The sequence below is a fragment of the Chlamydotis macqueenii genome, chromosome 6 (assembly GCF_036417535.1).
Source record: "Chlamydotis macqueenii isolate bChlMac1 chromosome 6, bChlMac1.mat, whole genome shotgun sequence".
NCBI classification, from domain to species: domain Eukaryota; kingdom Metazoa; phylum Chordata; class Aves; order Otidiformes; family Otididae; genus Chlamydotis; species Chlamydotis macqueenii.
The window spans coordinates 412398-435196 of record NC_141561.1 but is presented as its reverse complement, the minus strand read 5'-3'; the positions used below and the strand labels follow the sequence as shown (position 1 = coordinate 435196).

The window sequence follows — 22799 nt, the reverse complement described above, 5'->3', positions numbered from 1 at the left end:
ATAATAATGTTCTTTGTAACTTAATGCTGAGAGAAGAATAAGTTTCAATTCTTTAATACTCTAGCAACAAGTTCAACCAAACTGGAAGATCTGAGTTATTTGGATGGACAAAGAAATACTCCTTTACGCACCTCAATTCGCTTACCGTGGCACAACACTGCTGGCGGAAGAGTGCAGCAGGAGAGTAAAGGTATACATGTTCACGTCTGCATCTGTCTCGGCACAGTCACACGGTTCTTCAGTAGTTTTGTGACGTGGGTGTTCTGTGATCTTAAACACCTTCATTTCACAAAGTGTTATTTCAGAGTGCTCCTGACAGACCACTCATCATGTCTGAAAATAAGATTCATGCTTACACTTTTTCTGCATAACGCTGTGGTTCAGAAATTGAATGTGTGGCTTTTGATAGGAAGTCAGTATATTGTTTATGTAAGCGTGCATGGGCAGTGCGGTGCAGATCACGTGAGTCCCCACCTTGGAGTTGTGTAATACCAGTGTTCAGGAACTGTACTGAATATTGTTTTGCCTGCCAGATTTTCTCATGCGGCATTCAGATAAGAATGTACTGCGGCTTAAGAAATACTGTGCTGAACATAAAATCTTCAGGAGGCTGTCATTAGAATTCTGGTTTAGGAAGAAAACTGATCTAATGCCATTAGACTTATTTATGACTAATATATACTTCAGTATCTCTTTGAGTCTGAAAATAGCAGGTTTATGTTGAATGCAAGTGGTGTATGCGATTTTTTGTTTTCTCATCTTAACTAACTTAGTCATCTGCAGGCTCTGTTAGTTTACCAGTGTCACAAATGAGTGGTTTAGACCGCTTAAAGAACCACTGTCAAAGGTCTCAGCAAAAGCAGTTTTATTGAAATAGGATGTTGTAAAAGTGTGACTTAACAAAGTTTGATGGCAAAGTTCACTCTTTCACTTACTGCACAAAGGATATAACAATGATTCAAAATTACCAAGGCAGAATCTTACTGCGTTGTAACACAAGGTTATGCATGATAGAGGTCACTTACTGAAGATCTGCAGGGTGTGAGAAGTCTCTCTATCTTGAGGAGCAGTTTTGAGGGCGTCCCATCTCCAGGGGGCGTCACCACCGTGTCACCAGCTGCCTAGCAGGGAGAGCTCGAAGAAGGCTTGCTTAGACTGCCACATTTATGGAGTAAAGTGGAGTAAGGCTTGTAGTCAGATTGTATGAGATAGAAAAGGTATGCGTGAGACTCCTTGTACCCACAACTTCCTTTGTTCCTTGATGAATAAGTCTTCAAAAGCCACCTACTGCTCATGTGTTAATCGCGTGATCGGTGCTCCAGGCTCATAGGCATCGATGCTCACTGTGTCATTCTGTTCGTTTGTGGGTTTTCAGAGAACAGACTGGAACTAGAGAATTCTTGGCCTGGTTACGGCTTAGGCCTTCACCTTCTTTGGAGCCCAAACCATACTACCCCTAGTTTGGTGAAGGGGTCAAGTGCATCCATCACAAGCAATAACAATTAAAAGCAGAAAAATTTAAGCAAATTCCTGGTAAAACTGATCTTGAGATCAAATATAGATGCTATGCTCTCCTCTTTCATTTGTGGTTTTTTTTGTAGTTGTAGATTAATGCTGAAACGGCATTTGTGTAACATGAGATTTGGTTAATGAATCCTCAGAGCATTATATTAGTGAACATTATTATTTCTGTAAATTGTAGTATATTTTATGCAACCAAACCCAAATTATTCTTCTCTCTATAAGTCTTGTCAGGTGTTTGCCAAGTGTATAGATTGAAGTAATCAAACATGACTGCACTTTCAGCTCTGCTGGGTAGTTTCTGTTCTTGTGGCTTCAAAAGTACAGAAAAACAGACTAGTAATGTTTTTTTACATCACTTTTAAAATATGTGGTTTTTTAAAACAGAAAAATGTGTTTATTCTCTGTACTTTTTTCTCTTTCCCTGTAAATGTCTTTACAGATGCGAAGACCTGACACTGAGATACTCAGCAGTGTAGTTTACTCTAAACTGAAAAATGTTTGGCACTTCTCCATTTGTAGAATTATTAATGCATTCTTAAGAAAACTTTTGGATTCTGCAACTTATTAACTCAAGTTCCTTTGTAAAAAAAATCATCAAATTATACTTGTAGGTTCTGTCCTCTAGAATTTAACTCATGTAGGAATTACGGAGGTGACCTGAACTGAGCAAATCATTCTTTATTGTCTTAATGATGAAAGCTCTAAGTCTGATTATGAACGCTGTTAACAAGGTCACTGATTGAAATAATGTTCTGAAACAGTTCTGGTTTATTGTGTGTTGAGTTTCTTCTAATAAACTTTTCTCCCTGCTGCCTCTTCTCAGCTCGTTTCATCCCCTATAAGCCTCAGGACATTTTGCTGAAGCCACTGTTGTTTGAAGTGCCAAGTATAACAACAGACTCGGTCTTTGTTGGAAGAGAATGGCTGTTTCAAGCAATTGAAGAAAAGTTGAAGAATACTGATCCAGCAGAGAACAGGGGCGCAGTGATTACTGGAAATGTGGGATTTGGGAAGACTGCAGTAATTTCACGGCTGGTGGCTCTTAGCTGCCATGGAAGTCGCATGAGGCAAATAGCTTCAAATAGCCCTAATTCATCCCCCAAAAGTATGTTCCTTTCCTGAGTGATCGTTTGGGTTATTGTACTGATAACAAGAGTCGAATATTCTTTGCTTTTTTGGCTTAAGGTAGTCAGGCATCATCAACTCCTTCGCAAATACTTGTTTCCTCCAGTGAGGAAAGGAAATTGTTAAAATTGTATGCTTTGACAAATACCTTCCACATAATATAGCGTGGGCTCAGCCCATCAAAAGAGGTGGTAAAATGGAGACAGTATGCACAATCTCTTCCTTCAGGCAGGCAGCTCTGTTGGTAGTGTGACTATAGTTGTTCTCCCATTAGTTTGGAAAGAGAGAAATGACATGTTTCTTCCTCTCTGTGTACCGGGCACTTTTCAGTACCACGCATTTTCCATAGAATTTCAGTAGAGGCAAGAATAAAACTGTGGAGAAACCCATTCTGTCTTCTGTTGAGATCCATAGGATCTGTCACCTGACCAACGCAGTGCCTACGCTAACGGGAAGGATGGTGTGACTGTCATTACTGCCGCTTCCCTTGCTGACACTAATAATAATAATAGTTTATATTTCCCAAGAGTTTAGTCATATACTAACTTAGTTTAAGTCATTGTGTGTATAATTTTCACAAGGAAACTTCATGTCAGTGTGACTTTGCTTTCAGTAGCTATATAGTTTTGATCTAAAAGACGGTTTAATTGTTTTTTAAAATTGTAAAGTTGCAAATATGTGCCTGTATTTATCACACTGGTTGCAGGCTTCTTTTAGTGCTCTTGTTCAGGTTTGGTTTTTACTGTAGCAGTAAAGATATTCCGTAATGTTTTCCTATAAAACAATTTGCTATCAGCAAATTTCATCTGTTGTATTTGTCGTCTTTTAAAAGGTACCGACTCCTGTCAGGAGATTCCCTTAAGTCAGTTACCCCCGCCTGCTCCTCCAACAAGTGGTAGCAGTACAGTGAAGACACTGAATTGTCCTGGTACTCCTGAATACCAAAACCAAACAGGTAATTCTGTGAGGCGCCTTGCTTCAAAGGTGAGTTTCCACGTATTGGTAGATTTTCAGTATGTTAGAAAACCTCTAACCTAGGGGGAGACAGTCTGCTTTGGAATGCCTCCTGGATATTCCGGTAGCCAGTGGTGGGAGAACAGGCAGTAGCCTTGGACATCTCTGAAAGATGTGGATGTGTCATGGCTGGTGAAACCAGCCTTTTCCACCTTTCGAGTTATTGCTTGAGTTCTGCTTGGTCTTAAAAAGTTACATTAAAAATTTCACATCTCCTCTACGTGTGTATGGGAGGTTGGGATCCTTTACTTGCAAAAACGGCCATGTGTTCTCTACAGGTAGATGCTCAGTGTACCTTCTAAAAGCAAAATTCTGGAGAAAATGTTTGGTCTATATTCTATGATACAGGTTGAGTCTGAATGGAGTCTTTCTGTTTTTCCATACTCTTGAGAGTCTGAAGTGAGCAATTAAAAGTTACTTTTGCATTAGATTATTATGATAAATGTGTTATTTTTTGCCAAAGTAGTAAAAATAGTTGATGTCTGAATTGCATACTTGATGCAAACGGTTCTGAGGAAAACATGAGGTTACTGTTGCGGTCTTTAAGGTGATGTGTATTATTTGGAAACAATGTTATGAGAGCCACTGAAGTGCAGACTTTTTATTTATTGTGGACACTATGTTTTCTTTGTGGTTTGATTATTTTTTCTAAGGAAATATGGCCTATGTTGTGTTTTATTTTTCAGTAATACACACCTTTGCAATAATCAGAATGAAGGCAGTTGTCCTCTTTCGCATTTGTTCTATGAGGATGTCTTTAATAGCTGTCTGTCATTTACTTTTGCCTGATGATGATCAAATCAGCCCTCCAGTCATGGAAATGTGTGACACGACATTAAATTGTAGCTAAGAGGTTGCTCAGAGCCTCAAGTTATTTTTCTTGTACTACTTAGTTACTTAGCTGTTTACCCACTGTGTCCAAACGGCATAAACTGAAATTACGATGTTTTCCTGCCAGAATCTGACATTTTGATGTCTTCTTTGCATGCCCTACAAGGACCAGTTGCAGAGTTCGACAATTGTTCTAACACTGAAAAATATTTTGTAGTTGAAAGAGAAATTTAGTAACACTCTATTGGACTAAACATTGAAGGGGTAACACTTTTTTTTTTTTTTTTTAATTCTCCAGGTCGTTGCTTATCACTACTGTCAAGCTGACAACACATACACGTGTCTTGTCCCAGAATTTGTGCACAGTATTGCAGCTTTACTCTGTCGTTCAAATCAGTTAAGTGCGTACAGAGATCTCCTCATAAAAGAGCCTCACCTACAAAGCATGCTTAGCCTGAGATCCTGTGTCCAAGATCCAGCCGCAGCTTTTAAAAGGGGAGTGCTGGAACCACTTTCAAACCTCAGGAAAGGTGGGTTAAGCAGGAAATTACTTGGAAACTGAATCTTAACTGCATTAAAAGTGAAAAAAAAATCTAAGAATATGTATTTTAATGCTCTAGGAGAAATGAATAAATAAAGCAGAGCATTCCTGCAGAAAGGGATTCCCTCATTGTGGTAGCTGTTTGTAACAGGAATAGGTAGGTTTTGGACAGTTGTGTCGTGTTTTAAAGTAAAATTCCATGAAACTATTAACGATAATGGAAGCTCAGCAGATTTCTTTTTTTTTTTTTTTTTTTTTTTTGCCAGAAAACTCAAGGATAACTTTGTAGCTTGAAGTTAAGGCTGGCACATTTGCATTAAAGGATTTTCTTTTCAGATGCTTTTGAGTTTTGTCACACTTTTTTGTCTTGTAACTTTCTGTGCCCACACACCTGCAACATGGGTTTGGTTTTGCTTACTTTTAAAATTTGTGTGGCAATTTTCCAAGAAAGCGTGTAACGATGGTTTTTGTATTTTAAGAAAACGTAGCAAACTACTCCTTGAAGCCAGGTATCTTCACAGGATATGTCAGCTTGAGCGGGTACTTGATCAGGGAGATTTGCTGATGTGCGAACAGAGCATGCATCGTTCCTCTGGCAAGTGGTTTGCAGATCTTGAATTTTGTTGACAGTCAAGAAAATTCCTGGGAAATCCATTGGCAGATCTTATGTTTTTCCCTGGGATTTTCCTTAACAAGTGCTCAAAATGAATATTGCTAGTTTCTTCAAAATAACTTTTTCTCAGCAGAACTGAAAGTATAAACCAATGCCTGTATAAGTTTTGCAAATTGTAAACATGTTTTCATTGGAAGTCCAATAAAGGATAATTTTAAGTAAATAGCTAATAATTAAAAGCAGTGTTAACTGACACCTTAAACAACCTGTATATGCCTTCTTCCCATCTCCGTGCATCTCGTATGTTAACAGCCTTGTTTAATCTTCTAACTCTTTTAAAATCAGTTGTGAATAGATCCATAACAGTGCAGTAAAAAACAATATTTTAAGTGATTGCTTCCACTTTTTACCATTGTATGGACATGTTTTATATCTCCTAATATTGTTTTTAATCTCCTAAATAATGCTTTAAAGCCATAAGATGTACTGTTCTGCATAAAGATATGTTTTTAATTCTTGATGTTCAAAATCTGGGGATAAAAATATGCCACTTAATATGAGAATTTGTATTCATCCTTTTCTTTTTTATTTTCCTACTTCAGACCGTAAACTTCCTGAGGAAGACTACATAATTTTGATAGATGGTTTAAATGATGCTGAATTTCATAAACCTGATTATGGTGACACGCTTTCTTCATTTATCGCAAACATAATCTGTAAGTTTCCTCCCTGGCTGAAGCTCGTTGTGACTGTGAGAACTAACTTCCAGGTAAAAACACCTTTTAACTTTTTTCTTACCCGCGAAGACTAAGTGACGTTTTTATATTGGTGCAGCTGTGTTATTATGAAAAACACAGGGTTTAGAGGAACTCAGAGTAAAGTCTCCTCGTTGTTTTTTGGTTTTTTTTTTCCTTTCTTTCTTCTTTGTTGTTGCATGTTTGTTTAGAGTGCACAAGTACGATATTGGAGGCCTTTTTTGTTTTGGATCGCTTTCTTGACGATGCTGGTAGAATTGGTAATAGAGGAAGTGGTGAAATCAGAGCGTGTTTCCTTGGCCTTCAAGAGTTAAATGGGCAAATGAATGATTGAAAGCTTTAAAAAAAAAAAAGTAATTAGAAGCCCATAGTTGTTTTCCCTTCAGTGTTTACTTGTTGGAGTGTATTTCTGCTAGTATTAAGTTCTGGATTTTCACTTTTTGCCATTGATCTCTCCACATCTCTTCATCTGTTTGCTGCACCTGAAAAAAACCCAGCCTCAAAACTTCTGGTTAAAGCATTTTGCCCAATTTAAGCAGCTGAGAGATACTTGCAGAAATCCCAGGAGTGTTTAAGTGAGGCCAGACAGAATTCGCGTTTTTCTGCGCTGGACAGCAATGTTCTGAACAAAGTTCTAGTTTTGTTTCCAGCACTACTCAGGCTGTTTTCCAGTTCAAAAAAAAGAAGACGTGTCTGGGTACCTCTGTTACGAGAGCTGGGACTGTTCAGCCTGGAGAAGAGGAGGCTCCGGGGAGACCTTAGAGTGGCCTTCCAGTGCCTAAAGGGGGCTACAGGAAAGATGGAGAGGGACTTTTGACAAGCGCACGTAGTGATAGGACAAGGGGTGATAGCTTTAAACTGAAAGAAGGTAAATTTAGATTGGACATGAGGAAATTCTTCCCAGTGAGGGCAGTGAGGCGCTGGCACAGGTTGCCCAGAGGAGCTGTGGGTGCCCCGTCCCCGGCAGTGCCCAAGGCCGGGCTGGACGGGGCTGTGAGCGCCCTGGGCTGGTGGAAGGGGTCCCTGCCCAGGGCAGGGGCTGGATGGTCTTTAAGGTCCCTTCCAACCCAAACCTCTCTATGATTCTATGATTTTAGTCTTTTGCCATATTTCTGAGACAGCACCCTTTGTATATTTTGACAGTGCTTGAGATTCAGCTCTACCAGTCCTATACTGGGCTTGACTAGGCATCCCTCGTTCTCCAGGAGGAAAACTTGGAGGACTGAAGTCCAGCTCTGTAGCAGCTGTTTCCTAATGCAATTGAGAGTATATCTGGACAGACGTGGGCGGGTGGCTCGAGGTTCTCTGTGCACCAAGCTGAGCAGGTGCAAGACAGTGCTAATGTAAAGTTGGATGTGTGATAGAGTTGGACTAGATGACCTTTAAAGGTCCCTTCCAGCCTGAACTGTTCTATGGTTCTAAGTCTGTTGACAATGTTAAGGTGCAGGTGTGCTCCAGTATGGACTTGGGAGAGTTTATTTCACATCTGCCTTCTTGCCACTAGGACTCCAAGCATTTAACTGGCTGAAGAGTTTAGTTCTTAATTAAACTTCTAGTTTTAACAAGGGATTTCTGTGTTAGGGACTGTTTCCTCTCTGGAGAAGTGTGCATCTGTGACCAAAGTACCTCACTAGCCTGGAAGTTCAGCTTTTGGAAATCCATGTAACTACTTTAAATTGAACTAGAGAGTTCCTTTTTGTCTTGTGAAAGTGTTGAGAAGTTTGTTAAACCCTTCTGTTAGATGCCTTTATGTAAGAAGTTTTAGGTCTTTTGGATCTTTATTTACACAAACAGAGATTTGTTCTGTGTTACATAAACACAAAAATGTGTTGGGGTAAACCTGTTGAAGTGTCTGACTGCCACACTCGGTACTTGCATTAAACTCCATGGGGCTGTGTACGTGTGGATGGTGCCATTCTGGTACGTTGGTACTCGAAGGTGTAATGATGCAGAGATTATTTTCTCTCTTGTCATTTGTGATATTTCTTAATACATCATTCCTTCTGCCTCCTCCCTTTCCCTGGCCTGTCTTAGGGTCCAATTCTGCTAACTGTTTTCTGTTCCTTTAATTCTGAAGTGATCACTTCTATAGCTCATCCCCTTCAAATGCCTTCCTGAGCTTGGTCAGTAAAATATTTGAGACCTTCCTATGAAAAATGATGAAATGTAGAATCATAGAATCATAGAATAGTTTGAGTTGGAAGGAACCTTCAAAGAAATATTGTTCTGCCTGTGATCAGGGGACAGTATTTGCAAAGCCATCGCAGAGATACTGAATTTCATTTTAATCTGTCTGTACTCGTTACAGAGGAGAAATATTGCCAGGATGAATTGTTGGGTTTTCAGTGCTGGAATACTGTAATGCCTGTGTGGTTTTTTCTTTCCTTTTTTTTTTTTTTCTTTTCTTTTCTTTTTTTCCGCTCTCCTCCTCCTAGGAAGTAGTAAGTTCACTGCCATTTACCGCAATATCCCTGGACAATTTTCCAGACAACAAAGAAATTCATGATGACTTGAATGCTTATATTCAATACAGAATTAATAACAGCCAGGAAATTATAAACAACATATCTTTAAATGGAAAAGCTGACGCAGCTATTATTGGGAAAGTGAGTAACCACCTCATCATGAGAAGCCTGGGATCTTACCTGTATCTGAAACTCACTTTGGATCTTTTCCAAAAAGGTCACTTAGTAATCAAAAGTGCAAGCTACAAGGTTGTTCCAGTGTCTCTATCAGAACTGTACTTACTGCAGTGCAATATGAAGTTCATGACAAACTCCGCTTTTGAGCGAGCCCTGCCAATATTAAATGTGGCACTGGCATCCCTACATCCCATGACAGATGACCAGATTTTCCAAGCTATTAATGCAGGCCAGATAAATGGTGAACAGCAATGGGAAGACTTCAGCCAAAGGATGGAAGCTCTTTCATGTTTTCTGATAAAAAGACGTGACAAAACACGTATGTTCTGCCATCCTTCCTTCAGGGAATGGCTTGTTTGGAGAGCAGACGGTGAAAACACTGACTTCTTGTGTGAGCCAAGGTAAATGAAACCTGCAGTAAATCATGCTCAGATAACTGCAATTGTGTCTTATTTAATTGGTTGCAACAACTGGTGAGAGGGAAGAGCAATGTTAAAACACAAGCATGCTTAATTTTTTCCGAAATGAAAACATCTGTATGTTTAGAGGTAGACTTGAGCAGAAGTATCAGAGGTTACAATGCATAATTGACTTTGTAGAATTTGCAGATTTGCATTTGACTTTACTGCCTTCATGGAGAAATTAGAGTACTGTGTCAGTATTAATAGAGCAAAATTATTGAGAATTATGTGCAGCAGCACCTTGTCTGTTTGGAGTGAAGGAATATGGAGAGCAGATCATTTGGACTTTTCTAAACATAAAAATATTAAGACATTTCATTTGTTAATTATATCCTCATGACATTGTTTCAGTTTGTTCCATCTCACCCTCTTTGTCTTAGAGAGTAGGGATTAGTTAAATTGGAGACAATAAGCTGTTATTGTACGTGCTCATCCTCAGAGTCTGCGTCTTCTGATTTTTTCATATTCTTCAGGGGTTTTGGTTTTATATTTTTACGAAAGAATAAATAATGGTGACATTTAAAATTGCTCTGTACTTTCGAGTGGATTTAACAAGAACAGTTCAGCAGGTGGGATGACCAGGGTTGCAGACTGTCTGGCCGCCACCATTTTTCAGCTTTGCTCGCGGCACCCTGTGCCACGGAGAACCTGAGGCACAGCGCTCGCTCTTAACACAAAGTGGCGTGTTGCCTAGTCTTGCTTAAAGCTTCCATGTCTGAAAAGTTCTATTCAGAAGTTTCTGAAGATGGCGCGAGAAGCCCCCCAGAACTTCATCCCCAGATGAATAGTCTAATTAGCATATGGTTAATTGTGCAGTTCCAGTGTATAGTCTGATTAATGTGTAGTATGGGATAGCCTTGTTTTCTCAGGGTTATGCCATTTCCACTGCTTCCTAGAACACTGACCACTGACTAATGTAGATGTAGAATTACTAAACACACATTTTATCTCAATTTTCAAAGGGATTGGGCTTTATCTAAGGCACCTGCAGTTTCTCACTGTGGGATGAAGCAAGACAAAAGGGAGCAGTATGCAAATCGGTGTCCAGAGCTGCACTGGTTCTCGCATGGGCCTCTTGTCAGGTGACAGCAGGGAAATATTAGGAGTGTGTTTCAACTTGGAATTTGCCTTTTTTCTCTTTGCATTATTTCATTGTGGAAACAGTGTTGTTTGGGTGTGATGTGTGTCTGACAGAGGAAGTTGAGCTATTGCCACAGGCATACAGATGTGTTAGGACATTTGCTGAAAGCATAGGTGTAAAAGCAGTTCTCTCTTAATCCTTTTTTACTAGGAGTGGACATGCTCTACTGGCTTTCATGTTTTCTCGACAAGAGGGAAAGTTAAACCGCCAACAAACTATGGAACTTGGTCATCATATACTTAAAGCTCACATTTTTAAGGTAGAGCATACAGCTTATAGGTTTTCTGATCTGTTCATATGAATGAGTCTTAGAGATTCTCCTCTGAGCTATTTTAATGATTTGTTAGAAGCTTATGCAAAGTGCTAACAAACAGAACTGTCACTTTTCTTTATGCTGATGAGGTGTAGATATAAATAGTGTTTCTACTCCTACAGAGAGATTTCCTGTTATATCGTTTCTGTTAGGGTCTCAGTAAAAGGGCTGGAATTTCTTCCAGTCATCTTCAAGCTTTGTGGATTGGTTATAGTACTGACGGACTGTCTGCAGCCCTTGCTTCTCTGAGAAACATCTATACGCCCAACGTGAAGGTAAGAAAATAAGCATTCATGTCTTCATCTGCCGCTGTTGATGTAACTGTTGATGAGAATTGTAGTTAATGTAACCCTTTAGAAGAAAAAAAGCCACGTGTCTGCATGTGTAACTGAACTCCTTTATAACAAGTCTTCATGTGCTTTTTTAAGCTGTTAAAGTCCAGTCCAGTTTTTCTTGACAGTTTTGATGGAAAGAAGGGTTTCACCCCAATTCTGATAGAGCCGTGCTCTATAGCATAGATAAGTGTGGGGATGTATTTTCAGGGCGTCAGACGTGCCACCTAATTTGCTGGGCAGACTTCAGCTGGATCTTCTTGTATGGGGAAGTGTCAATGGAATTGTAAAAGGGGAGATACTGTGAGAGTAGTTAAAGGATTTAAAATGCTAGGAGTTTCCGCTAATATTTGCATCCCTGGATTGTGGACGGGGAAATCCAAATTGACAAGTTGCAGTTTTAGCCAACTGCTAAGCCTTTTGATTGGAAATTTGCATGTACATACACACACGCGCACGCACACTCTGATAATTTTTTTTGAGGTTGCACTTTATGTGATCTGGTTCTCTGTTAATGAAGTCAGTTGCATAAATCTGCGGCATCGTAGCAGGTCACACATGAAATTGTGATGAGAGAGTAGTGAGTTTCAGGGGAGAGGCAAGTCTCCTATTAGGAGTACATAGTTCAATAATACGATAATCTATTTGCTAACAGACAATTTTAAACTTTCTTACTGCTGTATATGTGATAAAGTCGATGTCTGCCAATAAAATCCTCATCAAAGTTAGGGAGTAACATATGAGTACCTGAATCAAGACATCAGAGTCTCTTAATAATGCCGGACAAATCTGAGGGAGAAATTGGTTTGTTTAAATTACATTGTAGGTGAGTCGGCTGCTGATCTTGGCAGGAGCAAATGTGAATTACAGGACCGAAGTACTAAATAATGCTCCAGTGCTGTGTGTTCAGTCGCACCTTGGACATGAAGAAGTGGTCACTCTTTTATTAGAATTTGGAGCTGCTATCGATGGAACTTCAGAAAATGGGATGACAGCACTTAGTTATGCTGCCGCTGCAGGTCACATGAACATAGTTTCACTGCTGTGCAAAAAAGGTGCAAAGGTAAGCTGATGCACAAAGATTGCAATGCTTGCAGTCAAAAAAAATCATGCAAAGGCCTTAGAAAACTGTTGTAGATTACACAAGTATATAATTCACACTCATAGACTTGAGGCAGGACAGCGGGTGAGTCCAGCACATCTACACAGACTTCCATGAAGCGTTTTCTGTGTGCCACTGATCACAACCCTCTGGCCCGTCTGTTCAGCCAGTTTTGGGCCCCCCTCACTGTCCACTTAGGTAACCTGTATGTACTTCATCAGCTTGTCCAAGACAATGTTGTGGGAGACAGTGTCAGAAGCCTTACTAAAGTCAAGGTAGACAGCATCCACAGCTCTCCCATCATCCACCAAGCCGATGACCTCATTGTAGAAGGCTGCTAGGTTGGGTAAGCATGATTCCCCCGTGGTAAACCCATGCTGAATATTCCCGATCACCTTCTTGTCCTTGTGTTTGGAAATGGTTTCCAGGATCAATTTTTTCATCACCTTCCCAGCAAGTAAGGTGAGGCTGTTTGGCCTGTAATTCCCCAGATCCTCCTTCTTGCCCTTCTGGAAGATAGGAGTGACATTTGCTCTCTTGCAGTGCTCAGGAGCTTCTCCTCTCCAGGGCCTTTCACTAGACTTTCTGACTTAGAAATTTCTTTCCAATGCAGGCTGACTGTGTAGACAAGAAAGGCCAGTGTGCGTTGGTCCATAGCGCGTTGAGAGGGCATTGTGATATCCTTGAATACTTGCTCAATGTTTGGATAACGCCTTCCCAAGAACAGAACTCACGAAGAAAAAGCCAGACACTGCAACAAGCTCTAACAGCAGCTTCCAGTATGGGACACTGTCAGGTAGGTTGATGGTTCAGATATTTCCAAATCTGTTTGAATCTATCTGAATTGTACAACAGTGCTTGCGGCTGTTTTTAAAAGAGGTTTGGAAAGCAGAACTATTGAAACTTCTGATATTTAAAGTAGTATGCAATCTTAGCAGCTGTCTTAAATCCTGCAATTAATTTGCTTCAGAATTTGTTTATATGTAATTTTCTGTCTACTTTTTCCTCTCTGTTCTTGGCAGTTGTCCTAAATCTTTAGTGGTAATGACGATATTCTGTAACAGTGATCCACCCTACTTTAGGCTGAAGTTTTTGTTCATAGTATAACAAATTGTATATTGCACATACTTGTAGATGCCTAACTTTTTAAGCTGATGCGTATGTCAAGTTACAGACTTCGGCTTACTTCAGCTTAATGTCACTCGAGAGAAATTTGGGGTTGTGTGCATCTATATGGTAGAAGTGTTTGTCAGCATTACAGTGTAATTCAGTAGAAGGAACACTAAAAGTAAACAGAAAATAAGAAAATAAAATAAGAAATACTCAAAATGCTTTAGATATTTAGGTCACATGTCTTCTGTCCATTGAGAATATAAATCTTAATGTTGATATAAAAGTAATCAGTAAGTAAAGATACTTGAATAAAGATCACGCTGGGCTGATGGTGTTTCCTTTGTATGTATTGAGTGGTGTGCTAGAAGTTGGAACTTAAAATCTCTTCAGTAAAACCATTTCAACATTTACTTCTTTTAAATCTGTCTTTTAATTGATGTAAGCTCAAGAATCTAATCTTTAAAGTTGTTTACCTGATTAAAATAGAAATGTCTGTGCAATTCATTTATTGCATGATATAGAATCATAGAATCATAGAATGGATAGAGTTGGAAGGGACCTTCAAAGGTCATGTAGTCCAACCCCTCTGCAAGGACCGGGGACATCTCCCACCAAATCATGTTACTCAGAGCCCTGTCCAACCTGGCCTTGAGCGTTTCCAGGGATGGGGCATCCACCGCCTCTCTGGGCAACCTGGGCCAGTGTTCTACAACCCTCATTGTAAAATATTTTTTCATAATGTCCAATCTAAATCTACCCCCCTCTATTTTAAAACCATTACCCCTTGTCCTATCTCAACAGGCCCCACTGAACAGCCTCTCCCCGTCTTTCTTGTAGGCCCCCTTGAGGTACGGGAAGACTGCTGTAAGGTCTCCCCGGAGCCTCCTCTTCTCCAGGCTGAACAGCCCCAGCTCTTTCAGCCTGTCTTCATAGGAGAGGTGCTCCAGCCCTCTGATCATCTTTGTGGCCCTCCTCTGGACCTTCTCCAACTGGTCCATGTCCTTCTTGTGTTGGGGGCTCCAGAACTGGACACAGTACTCCAGGTGGGGTCTCACCAGGACAGAGTAGAGGGGCAGAATCACCTCCCTCGACCTGCTGGCCACACTCCTCTTGATGCAGCCCAGGATGCGGTTAGCCTTCTGGGCCGCAAAGGCACATTGCCTGCTCATGTTGAGCTTCTCATCCACCAGCACCCCCAAGTCCTTCTCCTCAGGGCTGCTCTCGATCCATTCTCCGCCCAGCCTGGATTTGTGCCTGGGATTGCCACGACCCAGGTGCAGGACCTTCCAGTTGACCTGGTTGAGCTTCATGAGGTTGGCACGGGCCCACCTCTCCAGCCTGTCAAGGTCCCTCTGGATGGCATCCCTCCCTTCCAGCATGTTGACGGCACCACACAACTTGGTGTCGTCGGCGAACTTGCTGAGGGTGCACTCTATCCCACTGTCCATGTCGCCGACAAAGATGTTGAACAGGGCCGGGCCCAACACAGACCCCTGAGGGACGCCACTCGTGACCGGTCTCCACATGGACATTGAGCCGTTGACCAACACTCTCTGAGTGCGGCCATCCAGCCAACTCCTTATCCACCGAGTGGTCCGTCCATCAAACCCATGTCTCTCTAGTTTAGAGAGAAGGATGTCGTGCGGGACAGTGTCAAAAGCTTTGCACAAGTCCAGGTAGATGACATCCATTGCTCGTCCCTTGTCCACTGATGCCGTCACCCCGTCATAGAAGGCCATCAAATTGGTCAGGCATGATCTACCCTTGATGAAGCCATGTTGGCTGTCACCAACCACCTCCTTGCTCTCCATGTGCCTTAGCATGGTTTCCAGGAGAATCTGCTCCATGACCTTGCCAGGCACAGAGGTGAGGCTGACCGGCCTGGAGTTGCCCGTCAGCAAGCCATCAGATAAGCCATCACTGTCTCACAATATAAATTTGAGGATTCTGAACTATGAGTATCTTGAATTAATGGATAATTCTAGTTCTTGTTTGCTATCCACTGATTAAGGGAAAGCAGTCAACTCCTGAACATCAGCAAAATAGATGACATTGATCAGAAGTACCTATTTTTGCTGGAAAATGTCCCTCTCTGTTTTTAGGACAAAAGAAGCTTAATTCTTTTTAGCTAGAAAGATGACCTGTGTGTTTCATGAATTTTAAATAAATTACATTCTAGCATTTTGAACTTACTTTAAATTTATGTTATGTAAAAGAAATTTTGAAAAACTGCTAAGATACAAACAATGTAAAAGGAAAAACATAGGAATCGCTATTTTATGAGGTGTTTGCAAACACTCTTCCCCCCTCCCTTTGTTTTAGACAATGTGGAATTTCCTCGCTGAACTGGGATGTTTTATTTTTATTTTTGGCATTGTTTGTCTTGATTATTCTGGTAAATGTAGGTCACACAGGAGCTGATTAAATCATCATCATGTAAAACACCCTGGACCAATTAACAGAAGGGCACTGGGCTTTTTTTAAACTGCTTTCAATAACATTCAGTCATCTTCAAGTCATACTAAAAGTCATACTTGAACTGGCTTTCGTGGATTATGAACAATATGAATTTTCTTTGATTCACATACATGAAGAGAGAAGCACTCTCGCTTGTTTTAGATCTTGCATCTGTAGCTGTAGCTTGCTACTGACAGCTGAGGTTTCTGGTGACTCCAGGTCTCCGCTAACTGTGTTTGGCAGGTGGTGTGTTACCTCCTGGCAGTTGAAAAGGACCACGAGATAGACATCAATGGCACTGATGCCTTGTGGGGAGAAACAGGTATTTCCTTTCTTATATTTCCCCTTATTAGAGTTACTCATTTAAGAAGTAAGAGTTTTTAATTTTTTTTTTTTAAGATTTAATTTTCTGTGAGAAAAGTCATGGGGAAATACCGGTTTTAATAATAAAATGCAGTTTATAAGTATAGAGTTTCTAAGTTGTTAAACCTGTTCATCTCATGTGTTGAAGAGTTATTTTATATTAAAATTGCTGTAAATTCCTGAGTTTCTAATTAAATCGAAAATTATCTGCGGAAGTATAGTGCTTCAGGCTTCAGTGCATAGCATTTCATAGCATTATCTGTTTGGAACTTTTAAAAAAAAACCTCATTTGTTGGCAGGAAATGCTTAGGCAATTGCCGCATTTGTTCTATGCACGTGTTCTGACTAATTCATTTGATTCTGAAATTGTTACGAAAATCTTATGGAGCAGCTGAGTTGAAAAAAATGGGGGATTCATAACGCTCGCCTAATGTGCATGTGTCAAAAGACGTGGCAAAACAACTAAGAGGTGATGTTGATGAAAATGCTTTCTTTAGCCCTAACAGCTGCTGCAGGAAGAGGAAAACTGGAAGTCTGCGAATTACTTCTTGAACACGGAGCAGTTGTGACAAGAGCTAACAGGAGGGGCATTCCTCCTCTCTTCTGCGCAGTACGGCAGGGGCACTGGCAGGTCTGACACATCTTTGCAAATTAAATGGATTCCTTGGGGAAGCAGTCCTTGGCTCCTCCCGGCTCTAGTCCTGTAATGAATTAGTGTAAATTTTCTAACACACGTTTGCATCAACTTCAAAGTGACGTGTTCAGAAGCTCACTTGTAAAGTTATTGAAGTTGATACAAAGGATTTGAAAGTACATCAGCTGCATGACAACCTTGGTTATAATAGACCTGAAAAATAATACATGGGAGTCAAAATATTTTGTTTCACAGACCAAGAGCAGAGGCAGTTTCAGATCCTCTGCACTGCCTCTGTATTGATGGAGAGAGAACCTTTGAGTCAGGAGCCCTCCTCATGCTGGCCACTCCTGTCAGAAGGCCCTGAGTTGCAAACCATTAAGACTTGAGTTGCACGGGATTTCTCAATGATTGCTGTAAATAATACCTTAGTCCTCCTCTTTTTAGAAGTTCATGCTATTATGGCTAAAATTTAAATCTCCCAACTTATTTTTAAATTGCTGTTTCCTGTTTCAGATTGCTAAACTTCTAGTGGAGCATGGGTCTGATGTGAATTCAAGCGACAAGCAAGGCCGAACTCCCCTTATGGTGGCTTCTTGTGAAGGACATTTGAGCACTGTGGAGTTTCTGCTTTCTGAAGGTAGAAGATAAATGGTCGTTCAAGGCTGCACAGCTGTACCAGAGACTGCATCTGGGCAAGTTAGGTAATTCTGCTTATTAAACCCGACATCTCCATAACAAAGTTAATTTTCCTTCTACAGGTGCAACTATTTCATCTCTGGACAAAGAAGGACTGACAGCTTTGAGCTGGGCATGTCTAAAAGGCCACAGGGAAGTGGTGCAGTATTTGGTTGAGAAAGGCGCAACCACTGATCAGACAGACAAAAATGGCCGAACACCCCTAGACCTGGCAGCTTTTTATGGAGATGCTGATATTGTAAGTAGAACTAACAGTACAAAAACTGAGCGTGTTTTGAATTTTCATAGTACGAAACAAAGCTTAGAAAAAATACGGCTTGTCTTGTTCCTTCTTCCACAGGTGCGGTATTTGGTAGAGAAAGGAGCAATGATTGAGCACGTTGACCACAGCGGCATGCGGCCGCTGGACAGAGCGATCGGGTGTCGTAATACCTCAGTAGTGGTTATGCTGCTGAGAAAAGGAGCGAAACTAGGTCAGTGGAACTAGCCTGTACTGCAGAGCAACAACCGAGTAGCGGCTCTGATAGAACTACTGTCATGTCTGTAAAGCAGATTAAATAAATAAATCCTGAACTATACGCTAGATTTTTGCAGGCTGCATGGCTTGCAGGTGCCCAGTCAAGAGAATCACTTTCTTTCAAAGGCTGACACTCAAGACTCACTTCAGAAGTGGGGCAGTGCAAGTAATTTCATTCTGAACCTTTCTTTGATGTACGTTGATGGGGAGGTCTGGAGGAGGCAATCTTTATGTGGTTACTCTACCGTGTTATACTTAAATAAGAAAATAATGATTACACTATTAGTGATACTTAACTCTGACACTATTAACGATTTAGATTAAGAAGTTTTACATTTAAATAACATTCTTTTAATAAATTTTAGTCATACATTTTTGCAAAGGGTGGGCAAGAAATCTATGTATGTCCAGATCATGTATTACCAGTAGGCAAGTCGATGGTGCACATGTGTACATGACAATTACTGAATCCGTAGTACCTTAAGTCATCATTTATTATTATTGGAGTACTAAGTAGGATCAAATACAGATCCTCACTTAGGCTTGAACTTTACCATGACTTTCATACTCTCCTATACTGGCTTTAGCCCAGGGGTGGGATGAATCAGACCTTTTAATACCTGGCTGCTGTCTGTGTGGGGTGGCAGGGCGCAGGTATGGATGTATACCTATTTTAAATATAAGTGCACACACAAATAGTAATAATAATTCCACTCGGGCAGAATATCTGCTGAAGTGGGATTAGGCTTTTTAGTGTGAATAGGTATCAGAAACACATTTGCTTCCCTTTTGTCAGAGATGTGTAAAATTTAATTTGCAGGAAATGCAGCATGGGCAATGGCCACCTCAAAACCCGATATTCTTCTTATTCTGCTGCAGAAGCTGATGGAAGAAGGAAATATACTGTACAAAGTAGGTAGATTTTTTTTTCTGATAGCATAACATTGTAATTGGACTGAAGGTAGACTAAAGTTCTTTATGCCTCTTTTTCTGTTCAAACAAGATGTGTACTTGCACAGCCTCTCATGTTGGGAACGAGACCAAGAAATTTGGAGAATGCCGGGAAAGAATAATTGAAAATTCCTGCATAAAATAAATACATAAAAATTTACAGATGGATAAGTATATTTTCTTTCTGTTGAGCAAGTCACTCTGTGAACATTGGTAGTGGACAGTTGCTTCTTAATAGCAACGCAGAATGTAAGGTGCTTGTTTGAAAGTGCCTTGTTGAATTAATGACATTTAGGCATATCCTTTTCTTCAGGATAAAGTTCTCGTCTGCTATTATTTATATAATGAGCAGATACATTCTTTTTACTAGCGGTGATATATTGCTCAGAAGAGAGAGTGGAATTTTTTTTGTAAACAGCGATACACCTGCGTTATTTCCTTACTGCAACACAGTGTGAATGGCTTAAGTAAGCATCATTAAAAGTCCGTTCTGGCTGCCGTCACGGCTGAGGCACCAAGCGGATGTTTGAACGTTGTGCCGACTCGCTCTCCTTCTCCAACCCGGCCCCTTCCGTTGCCAGAGCTCATTCTGCAGTGTCACCACCCGGGGAAGGAGACACCATTCCTGATTAAGGATTTCCTCTACTAGAAGCATCTAGGCCTTCTTAGAATTTTAATCGGCTACATAATCAGATATTTGACTGCCCTATTTAAATAAAGAAATATTGAATTGTATCATACATGAGTTGTACATACGTGAACTTTTCTGGTACAAGTAGTCTGTGTTAATGCAAGTGTTATCCTGGTGAAATACCATTAAAGGTAGTAGGTTACAAACAAACCCAAACTCTAGTTAACGTGCAAGTTGTCTCACTGCGTCCGTGTGTAAAAGTGCAATTCATACTGTATATATTTATTTGTTTAAAACATCTGACTCTGTTTTCTACTTGAAGAGCACCTGTTGGTAGATGTCAAATATAAATGTGCTTTTTTGCAACAGTATTGCCATATTAGGAGTTTGTGAAAAGCCTCTTGTTTTCTGAATTTTCAGAAAGGTAAGATGAAGGAAGCAGCACAGCGCTATCAGTATGCCCTGCGTAAGTTTCCGAGGGAAGGATTTGGAGAAGAAATGAAAGCATTCAATGAGCTGAAGGTTTCATTATACCTAAATTTATCACGATGTCGCCGAAAAACAAATGTAAGCTCTTGCTGTTAATCTGTTGCCGTTCTGGCACTGGGTATCTTAAACTTCTGTTGTGCTGCGTTAATGAGTTTCTAGTTGGATATTTATTTTTGCTATTTTAGAGTCCTTTTCATCATAACCTGATCTTGGGCTTTGTGGTGTCAACAAATGTGGACAGTTCATAAGATGAGGGCTTGTTGCCGTAGAGGATCTGTTACAATTGTTCTTATATAACCCAGTTATTTTGGAATGATGAGCTGCTGGCTGGTTTAGGTACTTCTAAAGAGTAAATGCCACCACCACTACCCGTTGTTATCGTACAGCGCAACCTGCCACTATGGCTGTCGTGTATGTGCTGGTGGTTTCTTTGTACCTTCACCGGTACATCGGATGGCTGGTGAGAACCTGAACGACCATCAGAGCAAAAACTTCTGATTTTCTTAGTACACCTTACACTGTTCCTTCTTTTCAAACAGTAACTTCTTAATTCCCCAGTCATCCAAGTTGTTCGTGGCATCTGCTCCAATTTGAAGGATTTCTAAACATGGGTGCCTGGGACTTCACAGAGGCAGTTCTGCCACTGCTTTGCAAAGCAGTACTTTCCTTTCCTTTCCTTCCTGTGCAAGAACTGCCTCTCCTGGTGCCCTCCTAGATGAGACTGGCTCTTTCAGTCGTGTCAAACTAGCAGCAGAACGTGGCTCTGTGACCAGCTAGTGCATGTGTCTGCATACGCGTGTGTTTCTTATCACATCCCACTGATAACCTCTCATTTATATTTTGCTAATCCTGAAGTGCATCACCTTACACGGTACCACGTTGCTTTTGCAGGTGTTGTGGTTTTGTTTGGGGGGGGCGGGGGGCAATTGCTACCACCCCCTTCACGAAACAAAACCGCAACAGCAGGGTAGCTCAGGATGGGTTTTTGGTGTTAATACTTTCCAGTCTCTTGTATCTTCATGCTCGATATAATTCAGTATCACGCACACCCTGTGCTGTGCATGGCTGTTATAAAAGTTACACTTGCTTCTGCCTTCATCTTCCCCATAGCCATCTTTGCCCTATTTCAGTCCTGCTTTGTTAATTCCAGTCTTTGGCTTAAACAACAATTTACTAAACTCTTATGCTGTGCTCTTGTTAAATGAAGACCAAATACGTTACATCTAGTGCAGTTCTGCCCTAAAAATTTCACGTACCTTATCAAAGAAAGCTCTGGCCACTTCAACCCGGTTCCTGATTTTTCTTGTTTTTCTCTAATCATCTCCTAAGCCTTTAACTGACCTTTTTTCCAAACACACTCTAAAGCCTTGCTGTCATCTGAGGTGGTCATTTATCCTGTCAAACAAACAGTCTCTATTAGCATTTTAACATACTTACTTGGTTTGAAAATAAGCATATCTCTATCATCTCCATTAACGTTGCGTTTTAGCTACCTGGGAGTCAGTTTCCCTTAGATATGAGAGACAAGGTTCCAAAGCGAGGTCTGTCCTCAGTCTTTCAGAAAACGTCTGCTCTTGGTAGCTGATAAAGGTGCCTTTCTGTACTGCATGACCTGTCTGCATTTCTGAAGCAGTACCATGAATAAAGAGCACGCGGCTTCTATTTTCAGTGTATAACAACGAGTACATTTGTTTAAATTATTAGGACTTCGGTATGGCTGAGGAGTTTGCTACCAAAGCATTGGATCTGAAACCCAGGTCTTATGAAGCCTATTATGCTAGAGCAAGAGCCAAGAGGAACAGCAGGTACTGGGTGATTCTGTGCATCTCTCTGCGGAGATTTTTTTAGGTTCTTACCACTTGCAGCAGCTCTTTTTCTTTTCTGGTAGTTGTATTTGGAGTTTGCAAAGAAAGCTATTTTCCTTATGCACGTCCCAGTTGTATGAGGTCTCTGTATCTATCAGTTAAAGCCAACCAAACCCCAAAAGCAATATTGAATACTCATTTAGGTAACTATTAGGCAGTCCAGAAAGTAACAAAGTAATTGATATGAAGAGGTATTTTTTTTTACATGCAAGAATGCATTAGACTGCTGCTCCACGTGACTCAGCACAGTGTTGTCAGCGGTGTGCCACCAAACTCCAGCGCTGCATTACTTATTACCGAGAATAACTGCGTGCTTGTGTAGGACAGGATATGTTGAATCATTAGCACTTCAAGAGAAAAACAAGGGGAGAGAGGAGAAACCATCTCTTTAAGCTGGAAAAATACCAAACTATACAGTTGAAGTATGGGAAGAGGTGCTTTTTTTTAATTTAGTATGTCTTTTTTTTCTAAGCAGAACAATAATTGGTCATGAAGCAGAGTTCAGCAAGTCACCTACTCTGAATATAAAAAAAGTTACCTGCTCTGAAGACAGTAAAGGGCTTGCGACAAAGTGTCAGTTCCTAGTGTTATCAGCAGACTTCTGCTGCCTTCCTGAAAAAGCTGTTACGTAGCAAGGGGAAGGGTTTAGGGCTTGATCTGCATTTTCATGCTAGGAATGAATTTCC

The 22799-nt window shown here is 40.7% G+C and overlaps 1 protein-coding gene across 4 annotated transcripts in view; it reads left to right on the top strand.

The window, feature by feature from the left end:
- The window catches only part of TANC1 (tetratricopeptide repeat, ankyrin repeat and coiled-coil containing 1), an 81261-nt gene that overhangs the window by 55709 nt on the left and 2753 nt on the right, over positions 1-22799 (top strand). For all 4 annotated transcript variants that reach the window (XM_086751316.1, XM_086751314.1, XM_086751315.1 and 1 more), the window contains 18 exons: positions 65-190; positions 2348-2629; positions 3482-3633; positions 4793-5024; positions 6251-6417; positions 8839-9446; positions 10798-10906; positions 11113-11235; positions 12119-12355; positions 13008-13190; positions 16208-16286; positions 16825-16958; positions 17478-17601; positions 17723-17898; positions 18001-18133; positions 18998-19089; positions 20180-20326; positions 21953-22053. In XM_086751316.1, coding sequence (XP_086607442.1) covers positions 65-190; positions 2348-2629; positions 3482-3633; positions 4793-5024; positions 6251-6417; positions 8839-9446; positions 10798-10906; positions 11113-11235; positions 12119-12355; positions 13008-13190; positions 16208-16286; positions 16825-16958; positions 17478-17601; positions 17723-17898; positions 18001-18133; positions 18998-19089; positions 20180-20326; positions 21953-22053 — 3205 coding nt within the window. The remainder of the gene's footprint in view (positions 1-64; positions 191-2347; positions 2630-3481; positions 3634-4792; positions 5025-6250; positions 6418-8838; positions 9447-10797; positions 10907-11112; positions 11236-12118; positions 12356-13007; positions 13191-16207; positions 16287-16824; positions 16959-17477; positions 17602-17722; positions 17899-18000; positions 18134-18997; positions 19090-20179; positions 20327-21952; positions 22054-22799) is intronic.